Source organism: Diplotaxodon limnothrissa, linkage group LG1, assembly GCF_057381915.1.
Source record: "Diplotaxodon limnothrissa isolate DT_005_m linkage group LG1, D_limnothrissa_male_GT1.1, whole genome shotgun sequence".
Taxonomy (NCBI): domain Eukaryota; kingdom Metazoa; phylum Chordata; class Actinopteri; order Cichliformes; family Cichlidae; genus Diplotaxodon; species Diplotaxodon limnothrissa.
Window position 1 is genome coordinate 32,306,956 of NC_140596.1, and position 17,075 is coordinate 32,324,030.

General features: G+C 37.9%; 1 protein-coding gene across 1 annotated transcript in view; it reads right to left on the reverse strand.

The window, feature by feature from the left end:
* The window catches only part of ddb1 (damage-specific DNA binding protein 1), a 47,339-nt gene that overhangs the window by 21,799 nt on the left and 8,465 nt on the right, over positions 1-17,075 (reverse strand). Inside the window, exons 7-15 of the mRNA XM_085349903.1 lie at positions 16,679-16,837; positions 15,479-15,562; positions 14,914-15,030; positions 12,231-12,333; positions 11,430-11,505; positions 11,236-11,344; positions 7,093-7,271; positions 4,687-4,850; positions 1,233-1,340 (exon numbers count right to left, since the gene is read on the reverse strand). Coding sequence (XP_085206029.1) covers positions 1,233-1,340; positions 4,687-4,850; positions 7,093-7,271; positions 11,236-11,344; positions 11,430-11,505; positions 12,231-12,333; positions 14,914-15,030; positions 15,479-15,562; positions 16,679-16,837 — 1,099 coding nt within the window. The remainder of the gene's footprint in view (positions 1-1,232; positions 1,341-4,686; positions 4,851-7,092; positions 7,272-11,235; positions 11,345-11,429; positions 11,506-12,230; positions 12,334-14,913; positions 15,031-15,478; positions 15,563-16,678; positions 16,838-17,075) is intronic.

The following is a 17,075-nucleotide window of genomic DNA, read 5'->3' on the forward strand; positions in this document are numbered from 1 at the left end:
TCTTGATTAAGAGGCATTAATGGATTTAAATGTTCTGATTGGTTGTGACTTACATAACATTCATTCTAATACAGTAATAAAGAATAAGAATCAAAAACTTACAAAGATTGCTGTAAAACACTGCCAGATGTGTTTGGGTAAATCAGACAGTGATAATGCATGCAGCTATTTAAAATTCAAAAACAGACACCTGAAAATCGGTTTTAGTTTCGTCTGGCAGCAGTTCAGGACTATTCAACTACATTTGCATCAAATGACTGCACCGCCTGTGATAACAGTTGTATAATGTCTTCTGGGGCTTTTAAATTTACTTTTTTTTTTTACTACTGAAATGACCTCAACTGGGTATCTTGACTGCATGATATCATTTCAGTGACACCATCCAGTCGTATTCTGGGCTCAGAGATTATGCACTAGAAAGAGCTGAGCATTTAGCAGGCAGGGAATGTTTATTAGAAGGAAATACTAACATGTTGAAAGTGCAGGATGATGAAGTGGTCATGAAGCCTGAGACCTAAAATCCAGAGGTTACCAGCCTAAGCAGCTTTTATTTTAACTAGCAATATCAGAAATACTACATTAATGTTAAGCAAGCTACCAGAGAGCCCTTTCTCTATAACATGGTCAAATTCGTTTGATCTGATGTGAATGATGCAGCATACTAAATGAAAACCGAGGTAATTAGTGGAAAGTCTTTGCTAGTCCTCAGTGCGTAACATTAGCTAATGCACATATAAACACTCACTGGACTTTACTGAACTGCACAGCATCTTTTCAGGACCAAAAAGCAGACGGTTAAACACAGAAAAGCATTTATTGTCTCACTCTCAAGTCCTCCTTTTACAATTCCATTCAAATATATCCATCTCATGTCAGAGACCCTTTAATATTTCTATTCTTCTGGCCACATTTGGCCTTGATGTAGGCTGCCTTGGTCCTGTCTGTGAAACTGCTGCTTTTTTCTGCCTTTACCACATTGAAAATCTTTAACAGTTCAATGACAGCCTTTCAATCAAACTTATAACACAGCTTTCTTCAGGCAGTAGAGTTTCTGAACCAACACATCCAAATATAGTGCTGGCAGTTACGTAAGTCGACAAGAAATGATAAACTAAAAATGAAAATGCTCACAGACAGCAGCCTGTGGCCCAGCCTGAAGGTCCTCATCAGTCTGGAGAAGTCTGAGAAGCTCTCGTCTAAAGATTGTAGCGGTAACAGTGAGAAGGACCTACCAGTCTGCAGATCCAGACCAAAGTAGAAGAGTGCTCCATCTCCCAGGGCACACAGCAAGTAGTAGCTCCCTTCAAAGGTGGTCATTAGGATAGAGCGAGGAATGATTTCTGAGGACACACACAAACAAGTGATTTATTTTTGCTGTACTCTAGAGTCACTGGTTCTATACTAAAGTGATAAATGTTTGTAAAAATACCTCCGTCAGAAAAATCAATCAAGTTTATTCAGACTCTGTGGTAACTTTAAAAGAAACAACATTTGAATGCTTCAGGATAAATATAAAGAGTTCAGTTTTGCTCAGTTTCCCAAACACCGGTTTCTTTGACTGCAGGCCAGTTACATCAAAACAACTTTGGCTATGATTAAGTACTTACTGGCTGACTCACCAAAAAGCACCACTGTTCAGATAGAAGTGTACAAAATGAAAAGGGGGACATATTTCCATGGAAATGTACATCAATTATTTTTAGCTGAGCAGGACAAATTATTAAAGTTCAAACATGAAGATGTACTCTGAAGGACATGCATAGAAGGTCTAAAACACAATCAATGTAACAAAGCTAACATAGCTTAAGGGCAGGAGTGGGACGAAGTATTGAAATTCTGCTTCCACTGACAGATCTAAAAATGTCAACATGTTGAGTATTACAGTACTGTGCAGACATCTCAAGCCACGCCTTATTTCTTTATGGGATGCTAGGAAAATATGTGCAATGATTTATTGAAACATGTCCAAACATAAATGGAAAGACAGTATTAAGGCAAAAATAGTGGCAAAACTACCTCTATTCTTCAACAAAACCTGCACTCTCTCTTGCACAAGCTTCCTTCAAGTATCAAATCAAATTCAAATTTTATTTGTCACGTACACAGTCATACACAGTATGATATGCAGTGAAATGCTTAGACAACTGCTCGTGACCTAAAGAAAAAAAGAAAAGGCTACAAAATATATATATATATATCTCTATATATATATCTATATCTATATATCTCTATATATATATCTATATATATATCTATATATCTCTATATATATCTATATATCTATATATCTATATATATATATATATATATATATATATATATATATATATATATATATATATATATATATATATATCTATATATATCTCTCTATATATCTCTCTATATATATCTCTATCTCTGACCTGTCTCCCCATGTGATGTCTGTGTTGTGTATGTAAGGTCGGGGGGGGGGGGGGGGTGTCCCATTTCGCTGCAGGGCAACTTGCATGTGACAAATAAAGGCTTTCTTGAGATGATTCCACACTGCTTCAAAGAAGTTGTGGTCTGGGCTCTGGGGAGGCCAGTCCATGACTCATACTGTTCCACTGTGTGTTTTTCTTTTTAGACATACTTTTACTTTTCAGAATGGCCCTTTATTGTCATTGTACACATACAATAAAGCACCTTTCTACCATCAGTTCCATTAATATTAATATCTCAAACATCACTGGCTGAAAGGTAGCTCCTAACCATCGCTGCAGATACTTTTGCACCTCTCTTCTGACCTGCTCATATTAATGAAAATGATTTGAACCAACATTTCAAATTGGGATTTGTCACTCCATAAGACCTTTGTCACAGATTTTCAATTCTTGTGTTCCTGTCAGCATTTTCTCTTTGTTTGCCTTCCATAAGAATAGTTTCTTCACACCAGCCCTGAGACCATTCCTGATGAAGCTGCAGTGAACAGCAGATGGATCAACTGATTGTAGATTTTAGGCCTGGAACAACTTCTTGACTACATTTCCAGAATTTTATGAGGACACGCTGCAAACCATGCTGAGATAAGCAAAGTTTTCAGTTAATAGTTCTTTAGAATCTGATTATCTAACTCTGCTATCGTTGGCATTTTTCATAGATTCAACTAAAAAAAGAAAAAAAGAAAAAGGAACAAATTAAGAGTTTTTGCAACAGGATGCTAGTAACAAAGTGGCTAAAGATACAATATGAATCTAATTCTGTCAAATTGTCCGTTACGTCTGGAAACAACACTGGATCTTTAAAGAACACCAATAATGAGGGGTGGCTCAAGACTTTTGCACAGTATTGTATCTTAGCTACGAGTTTAAACTCTGCAGTCAGACTGTAGTTTGTATGGCAGCAGGCAAAAAAAGTGTAAAAAAGTTTGTTCACTGAGCATCTGTCAATCAAACACAGTTGGAAAATAAAGTGTGACACTGTGGGAAAGACTGTGGAGTTGTTCTTTGTGGAAAGTAAGAGGCCTGCCAGTGCCAGTTCACTGTTATGAATTTTTTTTTTCCCAGTAACTGCTGACTTTTTCATAAGTTCAACCCAAAAAGTATTCAAGTCCTCTCTTGCATACTTTAAACATTCAAAGTTTAAATTCTTCTCAAGTGTATAAGTGGTGCACTAAATGCATTTAGATTAGCAGCATATTTAATGCTTAAGCACTCATCAAGTACTTGCTAAAATGAGCTGCTTCATGTGAGATGCCATTTACATCTATTAAACTGGAAACTGGAGATACAATCCATTTCACTGAAGCCATTACTGCACTATTATGGACCCATGCCTTGGAGTGATTTATTAAAATTCTTAAAGCAATAGTTTCACTATTTTTTTTGTTTTGTCCAGTTCTGTCCGGTCACAAATCAACATGTTTCAGTCTGCTTATTTTTGAGCACAAAAACCAACAACTAGCTGTTTCAGAGGTCAGTTTCTGTAGGAGTATTTCTTAGCTGGGAGCAGTTGAAGGCAACAAGAGAAGAGCTACTGCTCTCATATAAAAAAAAACCTTAATATTAAAAGTTCATTCCTGAACTTTTAAAAGGTGCTAGTAGGCATATTTTGTTTTACCATTTGACAAAGCCAGGCTATCATTTTCTCCCATGGTAAGCTTAGTATCTAACTCAACTGTTTGTTGGATTTGACTTTTCCCCCCAACCATCACAGACCTAAATTGAAGAAATGTAAGCTTTTTTATTTAGAGAGAGTTCCACATCTCTTCAAATAAACCATGCACATAAAAAAATGGAACCAGTTCAGTAGATCAATGTGAACCAAAGTATTTTATATTGTTTGCCTTTTCTGTGGCAGGTATGTTTGAGAAATTCTGTAAAAACAGCTTCCTCAAATGAAGTTTGTTCCTGTTTCAGTATTCTTAATATTATTTTTGCTATCAAATCTTATTGGGATTAGGCTTTTGCTTAATAATTTTACAACACTCATGTTAGTAAATTACTGTGGTCACAGTGATATTGAGACCTCAAAGTTCATGTTATTCATACTTTCTGAGAACGGTTCAGGAATTGCTGCTTTTGTACAATTGTGCGGACCATGTATGCACTACTGTGCAACACAAATATACTTGAATGACATTATTTCCATCGACATCTCTCTCCACAAGCCACTAACAGCTTTCCACTGCTCTTGTCTGGGTAATCTCATTCTCATTTCTCTCACCTCCACCGAGCATTTCCTTGTGCAGGGCTGTGAAACAGGGTAGTTTGAGCACACGGGCTGAGATGTCAGTCCAGAGTCCCACAGCACAGAGCGGTGACTCACCGCCACCCTCCCCGAGAGGTGTGATGTCCAAGCAGGCGACCTCATGCTCCATTTCTGTGGTACTGAGAAAGGTGAGGAGGATTTGAGAAAACAGTAGCAAGTTGCCCTGCAAATTGTGAAAAGTGTGACCAAATTTGCGCGCGCACACACACACACACACACACACACACACACACACCTGACTAAAATAGCTAATGGGATAATTGTGTTACTGACACGGAGAAGGAGTTCTAATCAATTTTTCCTCAATGTGAGATACAAACTGAGAAATGTTACACTGATAAGTATGAGTCAGTTTAACACCAGCTAAAATTGCCAGACAACCAAACAACCAACCTTATTCAATTCAGAGTAATGGTTGGTGATGTAGAGGAAGAGGCAGTGTACATTTTGACCAGGTCAATAATAATAATAATAATAATAATAATAATAATGGATTGGATTTATATAGCGCTTTTCAAGGCACCCCATTCACAATCACAAATTAACCTAACATGCATGCCTTTGGACTGGAGGAGAAAGTTGGAATACCCAACTTTGCAGACATGGGGTGAACTCCAACAACAAAACTTCCTTCTCAAAGATGAGTGTCAGTCATACAGTTTACCTTCCTTGTTTATGCTCTGCTGAAAATATATATCTTTAACGACAAACCCCATTAGTGTGGGTGTATATGCTTGCTGAGTAAAAGCACAACATCAGGACATACAGCATCAATGTGGAAATATAAAATTACAGATGCCACAAGAGGCCTTTTCTTTAAATCATTTTAAAATGTCTATTGCTAAACTTGATAAGCGGATCTAAACATAGAAACAATTTTGAAGATGGAAAATATTCTAAGCTTTAAATTATAAAGGACATCAAGTTAAATGCCCTGGTATAAAATCTTTAATTCACTGTCATTAAAATGATTTTAAAAAACAGCCTTTTAGTATCACACATCAATCTGTACAACGAAGGTCAAACATCTAAATTGGTCATTACTACAAAGAAAGCTTTGAATAAAATGACAAGAAAAGAAGCTTTTCACTTTTTAATTAAAATGGCCAATGAACTGCATTGTAATGGAACAAGGCTACTCAACAATGCAAATATAATGGATAATCACTGTCCAAGGTGAGTACTCGCACTTTAATTATATTAGAGGAGAGCATTAGAGTCCTGTACACACCTTTAAGCCAACAGTGACTTTCTGGTTTACACAGATTTTTGTGACGCACACAGCAAACCAGCTGCTTATTGATGCAGCCCAAACATTATTTCAAAGCCTCCGTTTAAGACTCTTCCCTCTGTCTCCGTTTCATCATTTACGAACACCCACTGCAAACAAACACAGTGTTCCTCAAGCAGCCCTGGTGGCAAGCTTTACAACTGTGCATCCTTCTCTTCTAAACTACTGTGAAATAGTACATACATTACTGCAAAAGGGCCAAAAGACAGTCATACAAGGAAACCAGAGCAGCAACGTGAAAGAACAATAAAAAGTAACTCCACTATCCTCCTGCAACATGTATTAAATAAAAAAATAAAAAAAACATAACTGTGAGACTAATGAACTACTGGGGATAGAGTTAATTAACCTTTGTTAATAAGCTTCCATACCTCTGTTCTGTTGGGCATTGCATATGCAGTCAAATGTATCATATTGAATATTCAAATAACGTGAAAGTAGTCTAATAGTTATATAGAAATTTCTTTACGAAACATTTGAGCCCAACATCCTGAATTAAGAGTTCACTTTTTATTAATAGGACAAGATTTAAGTCTCTGCACTCAGATAACTGAATAGCATTAACTGCAGTATATAGCTTTATTGCTCAAGTGAATCTGTATCGAGGTCCTAGTGAAAATGATGAGATTGGACATTGGACATGCTTGTGAACTCGCAAGCTGCTCATATTTGCTCACTAAGGCTTTCCATGATAATTATGCAGCTAAGTGAGCAGCCAGTTGGCTTTGTGGAAAGACTGGAAGTAATAATAATAATAATGGATTGGATTTATATAGTGCTTTTCAAGGCACCCAAAGCGCTTTACAATACCACTATTCATTCACTCTCACATTCACACACTGGTGGAGGCAAGCTATGGTTGTAGCCACAGCGAGGCTGCCATATCGCGCCATCGGCCCCTCTGGCCAACAGCAGTAGGTGGTAGGGTAAAGTGTCTTGCCCAAGGACACAACGACCAGGACAGAGAGCCCGGGGATCGAACCGGCGGCCTTCCGGTTACAGATGCGCAGTGGGAAGTGGGTTTTAACAGTGAATAAAAAAATGTTAATAAGTCCCCATTTTTGTCCTACCTGATCTGTTTGAGCTCTCCAGCTAGGATCTGCAGGTAGTAGAGGGCTCGGCCCACAGCAAGCACCACTTGGGTGTGGTTGCACGCAGCCACACTGATGTTCCTGCCCTGTGGCTCCTTCCATTCACTCACCAACGTCTTGCTGTCCTGAAGCACCAGGCGCACAGAGCCTGATGTGATCTGGAGAAACATTATTTGTTATTTGGTGTTTCCACAGATGACAAAGAAACTGTGAGCTAGAAAGTATTTTAAAGAATATCTTATTGCACAGAATATCTTAATCTATGAAAAACCAAAGAGGTTTCATCCTTCTTCTAATTTTTTACATAAAATTTCCCATCTAATGAATTCCACTGATTTAGCACCGTTAACATATCAGATGCTAAGACTGCTTTAAAACACTTCCATTCATACTTATAGAGCTGATGCTAGACTTAAAGATAAAAGATAAAAGCAAGATAAAAACAAATGAAGACAAAGCAAAGGCTTCAGTAACATGCTTATTAGAAAATAAAGCAAAATCATTTTGTAGAAAATAAAGCAGTTTAACTACAATACAAATGTCAAGAAATATAGTATGATTAAAAGAAACATGAAGGATGAATGGCTGCCATTTGTTTGCTCCCAGAAATCACTTTTGTGAAACAACAAAACCAAATGTCACTGTAACATATAGTAATGATATTACTATTGTTGTAACGGTTCATTTCATTGCATTTGTATTTCACATCCCACAAAAGTCCCTGAGGTTAGGTAGCAAGACAAATGCAATGTTTAAAATATAATGGTGTATTGTAAAAGGGGAGTACTACTAGGGCTGGGCCATATTATACCGTTCACGGTAATACCGGTATAATGTTAGGCAACGATAGGAAAATGAAATATCGCGATAGAATGGGAGTAGAACGCGCATGCGCAGTGCCTTTGTTTTCATACGCACATGGCCGATTATTGAGTGAAACAGATGAACCAGAATTGGTTTGTAAAAATGGTGCAACTTCCGTGATGTGGAACTGGTTTGGTGTTTGTCCGTCAGATACACAACAAAGCACATTTTTTTGCAGAACATGCAAGCGGCCGTTGTTATTGTCATATTTGTCGGACTAAGATGCTCTTAAATCTGGGAGTAATCTGGGTCCTAAACTCCGTATTCTTCAGGTCAAACAACACTGCAGCATCACTTAGAGTTAAAAACTGTCTAAATTCTTTCATCTTTAATAAAACGATCAGCATTGCTGCTTTACCAGGTGTAACTATAAAGTTTAACTTCCAGGCATCCATGAAAACAAAAGTTATTACATTTAACGGAGTTAGAAGTTAGCAGGAAGCTAGCGGAAGTTAGCTCGCTAGTTTCGCTAGTTACCTAAGCATGATATTGCATGTTCTGACTGAGAGATTTCTGAAAAAAAAATCAAACGTACAGCTCTGCTATCACTTCCAACATAAATGAAGACAGGAAACTAAACAGCAGTGACGTTTGTAGGGTTACTGAAGTTGGGCTAGCTGGTATATAATGATGTGCTACGTGATCGCTAGCGACACAGCTATGTTAGCATAACATAAACAGTGAAGCTGGAGGACCAACACTAACACTTTTCCACTTATAAAAGTTAACGTGAAGGTTCTTCATGGTTAGAGACAAATGCAATCGCATGGCAGGATGCTGTAAACGGACCAAACTTCAGTCAGGAGAACAACTGAGATAATCCATCCACAATACGAGGTTAGTCATTAATATACTGCAGCAACATGGGAATAGAGCAGCTGCCAGAGAATTCAACATTAATGAAACAATGGTACAGAAGTGGAGGAAGCAAGAAGAATGAGTTTAATAAAGTTTGATTTATTGGACTGCTTTGTTTCGCTTAATGTGCCTTATAATCCCGTGCACCTTATGGTCCGAAAAATACGTACTGCACACTGCAGTTTAATGTTGCAAAGCACCTCTTTTTAACTTCAGTGGATATTATACATGGTTATGCTCAGGATATGTCAGCCCATTTCTACTGGAAATGCCTTTTGGTTAAACTTTCAGCAAGGAATTTGCATTTGCACTGTTACATTTTTATAAAGCTTTAATGTACATAAAAACCAGCTTCTTGTTTAAGTGAAAATAAATGGAAGGTTGTCTTTTTGCGCTAGTAATGTTGTGGAGTTGTATTTTGTCTCGCATCAATTATATCGTCGGTTATATCGTTATCGCAAATTTTCAAATATATATCGTGATAAATATTTTTGGCCATATCGCCCTGCTCTAAGTACTACTATACAGCAGTGAAAAAGCAAGACAGGACAAAGGCGCTGAAGAAGCCCTAATTACAGACTGCAGCAGGTATAAACATTAAGAAGTGAAGGTAGTGCACCGTTTAGACAATGCAAAACCTCACGCTGCAGCACAAATACAGTTTGATAAGAAAAAGAGAAGAAAAAATAAATAAATAAATCATGCACGGCAGTAAAATGCAACACTGTTGTAAATACAACGGCAAATTAATGCTGCAGAAAATAATGTTGGGATTTAGTGCACGGAACAGTATATAAGTGAATTATTTTATGCTCATTTTAAGTGTGCTCAGTGCTGCTGTTTATTACTAATGTGATGGTTGCACATTAGAGAGCTGTGTATTCTGTGTTATAGCATCTGCACTTCCAAGTGGAACTTTTGGAATTGCAGTAGATTAGCATCAAGTATAACACCATTTAGACTTTGTTTAAAATTACCTAATGAACTAAAAGGACATTCCAGTGAGAGAATAATGCAAAGTTTGCACTGTTGTAACTTCACGGTTGAGCTTCATGTGATGTTAGTAATGTACAGCTCAACAACTTGGACAAATAAAATGAAGAGAATCTTTACTGACCTTAAAACATGCTGCAAATAATCTACGAAAGCGTGAGACAAAGCTATCCAACCAAATTATGAATTAGGCACAAGTTACAGCGGTGGTTCATCCACGTATAAGGAGAGCCACTTTTGTAACACAGAAAATCTGACTTTAAGATTGACAAAGCTCGCTAACCCAGTCTTGCTTTGTAGTGCACCCCTTTGGAAACTACCTATGTATGATATGATGGTTAATCATACTGGTGTTTGCAATGGCAAATAGACAACATAAGCATCCCTCTGAAACTGTGTTTGTTGCCACTTGTAGGTGTTTATGTGGTGTTTTACTGCTTCTGAGAGAAATATCAGCATTGTTTACCAGCTCCTTTTTCAGACTTTTTGCAGTTTCGTGTAAGTATGGTAGTGCATAGTTGGCTTGTCTGAGCTTGTTTACTGGAATCAGCTGCCTAGAGCTTTTATTGTGACATTAATTAGAGCAGCGAAGCAGATGGCCTATGTGCAGGATGTTGAACCAAAACTAATGAGCTAAAAATAAGGCTAAAAGCTGCAAATAGGTACCAAGTCAGCCATTCATTCTGAGTTTAGTGCTATGAGCATGTTCATGGCACACCGAGTAATTAGGTAAATAATAATCCTATGTTGACAATTTCCTATTACAGCAATATTTAATGTGAATTTTACAAACTTTCAAATTTGGACACTACCACTAAAAATTAACACAGTCTTTAGTGTTCTCATGTCTCATGTCACCAGTGCCATCTAATACTATGCTGTAGTGTCCTTTCGGGACAACCCCTCTATCACTGGTGGCTTTAATGCAAACGTAAGGAAAACTCAACTGAAGGGCCAAAACAATGAGTGGCGTAGCAACACTCAGTCAGATAATAACGTCAAAATGTATTCAATATAAACACATGAAGTGTACGAGTTAGTAAAAAACCCCAGCACTGAAATACGAGCAGAGTTTTCATAACCTAAAGATTAATGGTTGAGGTTGTAACATTTGGCAGAATTCCCAGCAGGATTCATCCACATTTCCAAAAGGGAGGATGAAACTTGAGATTAAATTAAGTAAAATATTAAGTATAAAATACATGAAGTCTTTTTGAACTCTTCACATTCAGAACTGGCCCTTTTAATCATGCATGATTCAGCTCCGCCAAAGGATATGTTATTAAATGGCACAGGGCCACAGCTGAATAATTAATTTAGAATTTGTGAAACGAATTCTTACTTTCCAAAGCATGAACAGACCCCGTACTTTATATATAACAGATATGTGCATGTGTGCATACAAACCTGAATAAGTTGTTGGTGTGCCACATTTCCACAGTAAAATGTCTGCTGGTTGTCAACAAAGCCTGGAAGCTCAGTCTCCTCAACTTCCTCACCACTCAGCATCAACACTCTGGGGGGAAAACATACTCTTGAGATAAGATGCGCATTTTCAAAATTGACCCTGTCCTTATCTGGCATTCTGCACAAACGCTCACCGTGTCTGACCCACAAAAGACAGCACCAGCATGTCATCTGTCTCTCTGCCTGCCTCAGAGCGGAGAGGCCACAGACCTTGAAGGGAATTTGAGAGTGTTAGACTGAAAAAGTTACTTTCAGCACCAATTTGCAAAGAAATAAAAGAAATGCAATATCAAGACGGTGCCCAATGTTAAACTATTCCATTTGTCAAATGTTAACATGTTGGAGGATGTACAGGTTGCAAATCACTCTCGAGGAGCCATTGATTACCTAAGTAAATAATTGCCTCTCATAAAAGAGGCCAGGGGCAAGAGCCAGCAGCTAACTCTTTTAGGGCATAGATGGTCGATAAAGAGCTATAAACTAACAAGTGTGAGCAGACCTTAACTGGCCTGTGTGTCTCATTCAAGCACCGGAGAAGAGTCCTTTGAGAGACACCTAATTTTCTGGGATTAAGAGGTGTCTGCTGTCGTTAAAACCTGACGAGCTTCCTAAAATTGTCTGCTTACCATAGCAGACACTGCAGAGCACTTTGATTTTCTAAATTAAAACAAATGCCTCCAAACCAAACCTTGGCAATGTTCCTGTTATTTAGAAAGTGCAGAGGGAAGACCTATGACATCGGAGCCATCTGTTCCTGTTCAGGTGCCAAACCTGAATGAGCAACAGCTGGCATCTTGGCCAGCAGAGGCAAACAGATGTGCGGGGTGAAGTGGCTCTACTCTGAAGTCAGTAGAATATTAAGGTCCAAATAAAGTCAAGGCTCGAGAGGGAGATGGCTGATGAGACACAGACTTACACACACAAAACACACAAACCTTTGATTCCTGGCAGGTCAATGCTGGCATGCTCATGAATTCCAATGCCATTGCGGATTATCCGAAGAGAGCCCTCTTTAAATGCACCTGAGCATGTCACCAGCTGAAAGCACCAAAGAGAGACATTAAGACAAAGATTGAGATATGTCGCTTTCCTCCCCCTTTTTGTCAATTAAACAACACCTTATTTCTGCTTCCAACCAACTATTATGTTTTTGTAAAGAATAAATCCTTTCACACAATCTATAACTTTTTATATATTCTAACACATCATTCACATCTGTAACAAAACTGTCCATTACAGTCACTAATCACAAGGGAGTGAGCAAAAACTGCAAAGATCTGAACTCAAGGACATGACTAATGGGACAAGAAACATGAGCAGTCAGTCATACCATTTTACTCCCAAATGAAGTCATTTAAATAATATGGCTATGTTGTAGCGATGTCTTCATGTTTCAAAGACCCCAGCAATTAACTTGCTCACTGCATTGTTGTTATAACTATTCAGTTAATCAGCGATTAATTTTCTCCATTAGTTTCCAAACTGTAAAACGTGATAACATTAGGGATGCACAGATATATCAGCCTTAAGTTGGGATTGGCTAATACTGGGTGTGCTGAATGTTATGAGCCAATTAGTAGTCAGTAAAAGATATCCATCTGCTGCTGTGGTAGCTAAAGGTTCAAATTCAGTGTAATGAAGACATAAAAGACTCTGAAATAGTTAAATACTTTTGTTCTTTGTGAATACGGTATTAATGGGCAGAAACACAAAAACAAAAAATAACAATTTCATAGCTTAAAGATTTTGTACTAAATGAGTGCTTCAGTGCCAAGAGAAAGCAGTTTAAAACAAACAAACAAGCCCCCAAAATGTTAGTATTTTGGTTAAAATTCAGTCAGACACATTATTATCATTAATGCTAAAAGACCTAGTTTAAGTACTTGTCATAAAAAGTCATAAAAGTGCAGAAATCCTTCTTATACGGTTTCGATAGTAAAGCAGACATCAATACAACTAAAATGTAGTTTGTAGAAATTGTGAACTGGCTCACAGTAGAGCGTCTCTGAGACTGCCATTATAAACATCACGCTGTTGAGATCCAGCAGCCTCAAGGTAAATAACTGCCTGTACAGTATGACTGGAGAGCACCAGAATGTTATTTATGCATCCAGTCATGGTACACTAACAGGATTAATACCAGAGCCTGCATAATCTCAGCGTCTACCACCTGCCACCCAACAGTTTCCTCCCAATAGAAACAGTCATGATGATCTTGGCAACCCACCTCGCTCCCTTGAGCATGTTTTCGAATGCCCTCACACACTAAGCCACACTCTCATGGGGCCGACTGCCTTTTCTTCTGTTGCACATCCATGAGCACAACCCCTATTATGATTTATCTGAGAGAGGTCGTGTTATATTTTCTCCTGCGCCATGTGCGTCAATCCTCTGACATCTTAACTGCGTTGCAATGTGTTTGCATTAATTAATCAGGGTCAAATGTTTTCCAGATTTGCAGCTAATGGCAAATTAAAACAATTGTGACTGGATTTATTTCTGGCCCTTGAATTAGAGAGAATGGATGAATGCAGGCAGTGGCTGATGCTGCGTTCGTCTGTACCCAGTAGAGTGGCTCAGTGCTCTAGTGGACCACTGCCTTTGGAACCACATCAAATACCCTGAGGCCTGGTGTCAAACTCTGCCAACAAAACCTTCTGCATCTCCCTGTGCCCCAGTGATTCAACACAAAGGAGGACAAATGTTCAAATTAGAAATTGGGGGGGTTTTTTGTGTTTTTTTTTGTAGCAGATACCTGCAGTTATGTGTTGAAGAACATGCCAAAAGATGGTTGCATTTTAACATAAGCATTATATTTTGAGAAATAAGATAACATTTTCTGGATTTGTGGCTCCATTTTAAATCTGGCATTACCATGCAGTACAAGCTAGATCACATTGTATCCTGAATACAAATGGTTTGATATCTGCTTAAGGTAAACAGAACTAAGCACACACAAGTGCTGAAGATGATGGATTGTTGGGATACATGCAGACAGGGACAGGGTCTTCACTGTCAGTTTGAAAGGGTGTAAATATTATTAGAGGAAATTACATTCACAGCAATCTGGCTTTGTGCAATGGAATAAGAAAACCAATTTAGGTTTGTGTAGCAGAGGTGCATTTTAACATCCAGTGTAACTGCAGACCAGCTAACCAACATCTAGACTCGGCTAGGTGAAAAAAGGCACCATACATAAGAAGAACAACCACATTACATACAAAGCTCACAGGAATCTCCTGAGTGCACTGTACGCAGATTTTCTGGCTTTTGCAAGTTTGTGCTCTGAGGCATTACAAGCTCAATTCTGCTGAGAAGAACACTGTTAACATGGCCCTCGAAATCGCTGCATTGGTGGTATAAGCCGAGACTCCCTGAAGGCTGTGACAAACATGATAATAAGGAGGAAAACTCAGAGGGAGACTCAACATAAGGCAAGTGTATCCAGTGTCTGCTTGAAGGGTTTTCAGTAATCACCATGTCACATATAAACTCTCTAGCAAACACCCCCACCCAAAAAAATTAATTTGATTTTGTTACTGAATATGTGATGTAGCCTTTATTTGCTCTGAAGCTCTGTTTTTTCTAGAAATAAAGGATTAAGCATGTGGATTTTACCTGGCCTTGGCCTTGCCTCTCAAGGTCAACCACACACATATCCACAATAGGGCCCAGATTGGTGAATGTCTCCATCACAGCCACGTATGAGCCTTGCTCATTGCTGTCCACGTTGAGCTGCAAATAAACAAAATTGTCTTTACAAAGGATGTAATCTGTACAATTTCTCTGAAAATCACACACGGTATGTCAAATTACGATGATCTTGGAGGTTATTAATTCACTATTTACTATACTTGCTTATTATATTTAAATTTAGTAAACCAAAATGCAAACATAAAAATAATAGAGCAGAATAATGAAGAACAGAGGGAAAAAAATTAATTTTCAAAATTAATTTCTGAATCAGTTCATTAAGTATTTCCATTGTTTAAAACAAGGTATGAAAAACACTGCAGGATTTATCACACATTTCTACACACATCTACTAAAAGTTTAACTTCTTTTAACTTAGTTTACCTTTTTTTTTTTTTTTTTTAACCAGAGGAAAAAAACCCAGTGTGTTTAAAGTTATTTTCAATAACAAAAACAAAAACAAAAAAAAAACAAGACTCTTTCTGCTTACCTTTACTAACTGGGAGTCGCCTAATCTAGAGCCCACAAACACAACACCGTTGTCCAAGTAGGTCAGACATTCAGCAATAGATGTCTGTCAGTGAAGGGACACACAAACATTTCAGCCTCTTGATCATAGCACAGTGGGGCTGCAATTTACAATCAGTTACATTTTAATCAATATGAAAATGACTTTGCTGATTAATCCTCTACCAATAATTGTCAGAACTTAGTTTGAAAAAAAAAAAAGAAAAGAAAAGTCACAAATATGATTTTTTTTTTCCATCTGAAATTAAAGATTTTGACCTTTTATACATTAAATCATTAATAAAAAAAGAATTAACCTGATGATAAAAAACCCTTTTTTTCCAAGTATAATCCTCTAACAGGAGAATCAGAAAGGTCACCTAACGCACGACTGTTCAGCTAGAAAATTAAAATAACTTTGGCAGACAAAAGTTATTCATGTAAAGTGTAAAAAGAAAAGATTTTAAAAATTGAATTATTGTATTTCATAATTAAATGTCAGTAAATCTAAGTAATGTAAAAACAAACAATGTTTGTTATTAAATTTACCCATCACTGTGTACATGATTTTAGACATATTGACTTAATAAAGCGTTCTGTCTGACATTTTAACATACAGCTGTTCCTACGTGTTTATTGAACAGACTTGTCCTAATAGCAGTAGACTTTATAATAATCTAAAAAGCAAACAGCTCCCAACTCAAAAGCACTACTAGAGTAAAACTAGAAGACTAGCAGGAAAGCCTTTTCCATCTCTAAACTCCTCAGAAAGTAATTAAAGAAAGGTGCTACAAACCAAATGTCGTCTGCCTTGAACATGAGCCTTAGCTTCAAGCACAGTATTGAAATACAATCATTACCTAAATCAACTTTAAAGGGATAAGTGACAGCCTGGCAAGCAAGCAACAAAGAGGTGAGATAATTTGTTCTTATCTTCTGTGCAAGTGTAGACAGATCCATTAGCTCAGGGGCATAAACCACTAAAAAGTCAATTGTAACAAAAGACAGCACAGAGATGATGAGAACAAAAAGCAGCGGTAAGAAAATCAGAAAGAAACAGAGAGGGTCGTTGAGCCAGGAAGTGAGAAAGTGATGGGAGAAATGCCCGAGGAAAGGCAGGTGGATAAACAGATGGAAGACAGCCAGCAATACCTCGGCCTAAAGAAAAAGAGAAATGAAAGACCTCTCCAAGCAGCTCCACATGCAGGTCTTTGAGCACCACTGTGCCGTCCATTAGCTCCTCCTTCTCCAACAGCAGCATAAAGAGACGTCCCTCCATGTCACCGAGCAGGTACCGTGAGCCATTGGGGTCCACGCGGTTGTGGCAGACAATGGTGCTTTGCTGTAAGCGAGAGCAAGACACAAACACATCAAACACAATATGACCAACAGTGGTCAGCCAACACCTATAAAAGCTTGATTCTAATAGGGTCCACGCTTTAGCAAATCAACCATTAGTCAACTATTTATATTTGTGTGTGCAGGGAAGTAGCAGTGCTCCACCACCAAAGCACTTCTTGGAGTATTAAAGAATTCAGTATTATGTGTACACCATTTTAGGTACATTGCAAAAACCTTTC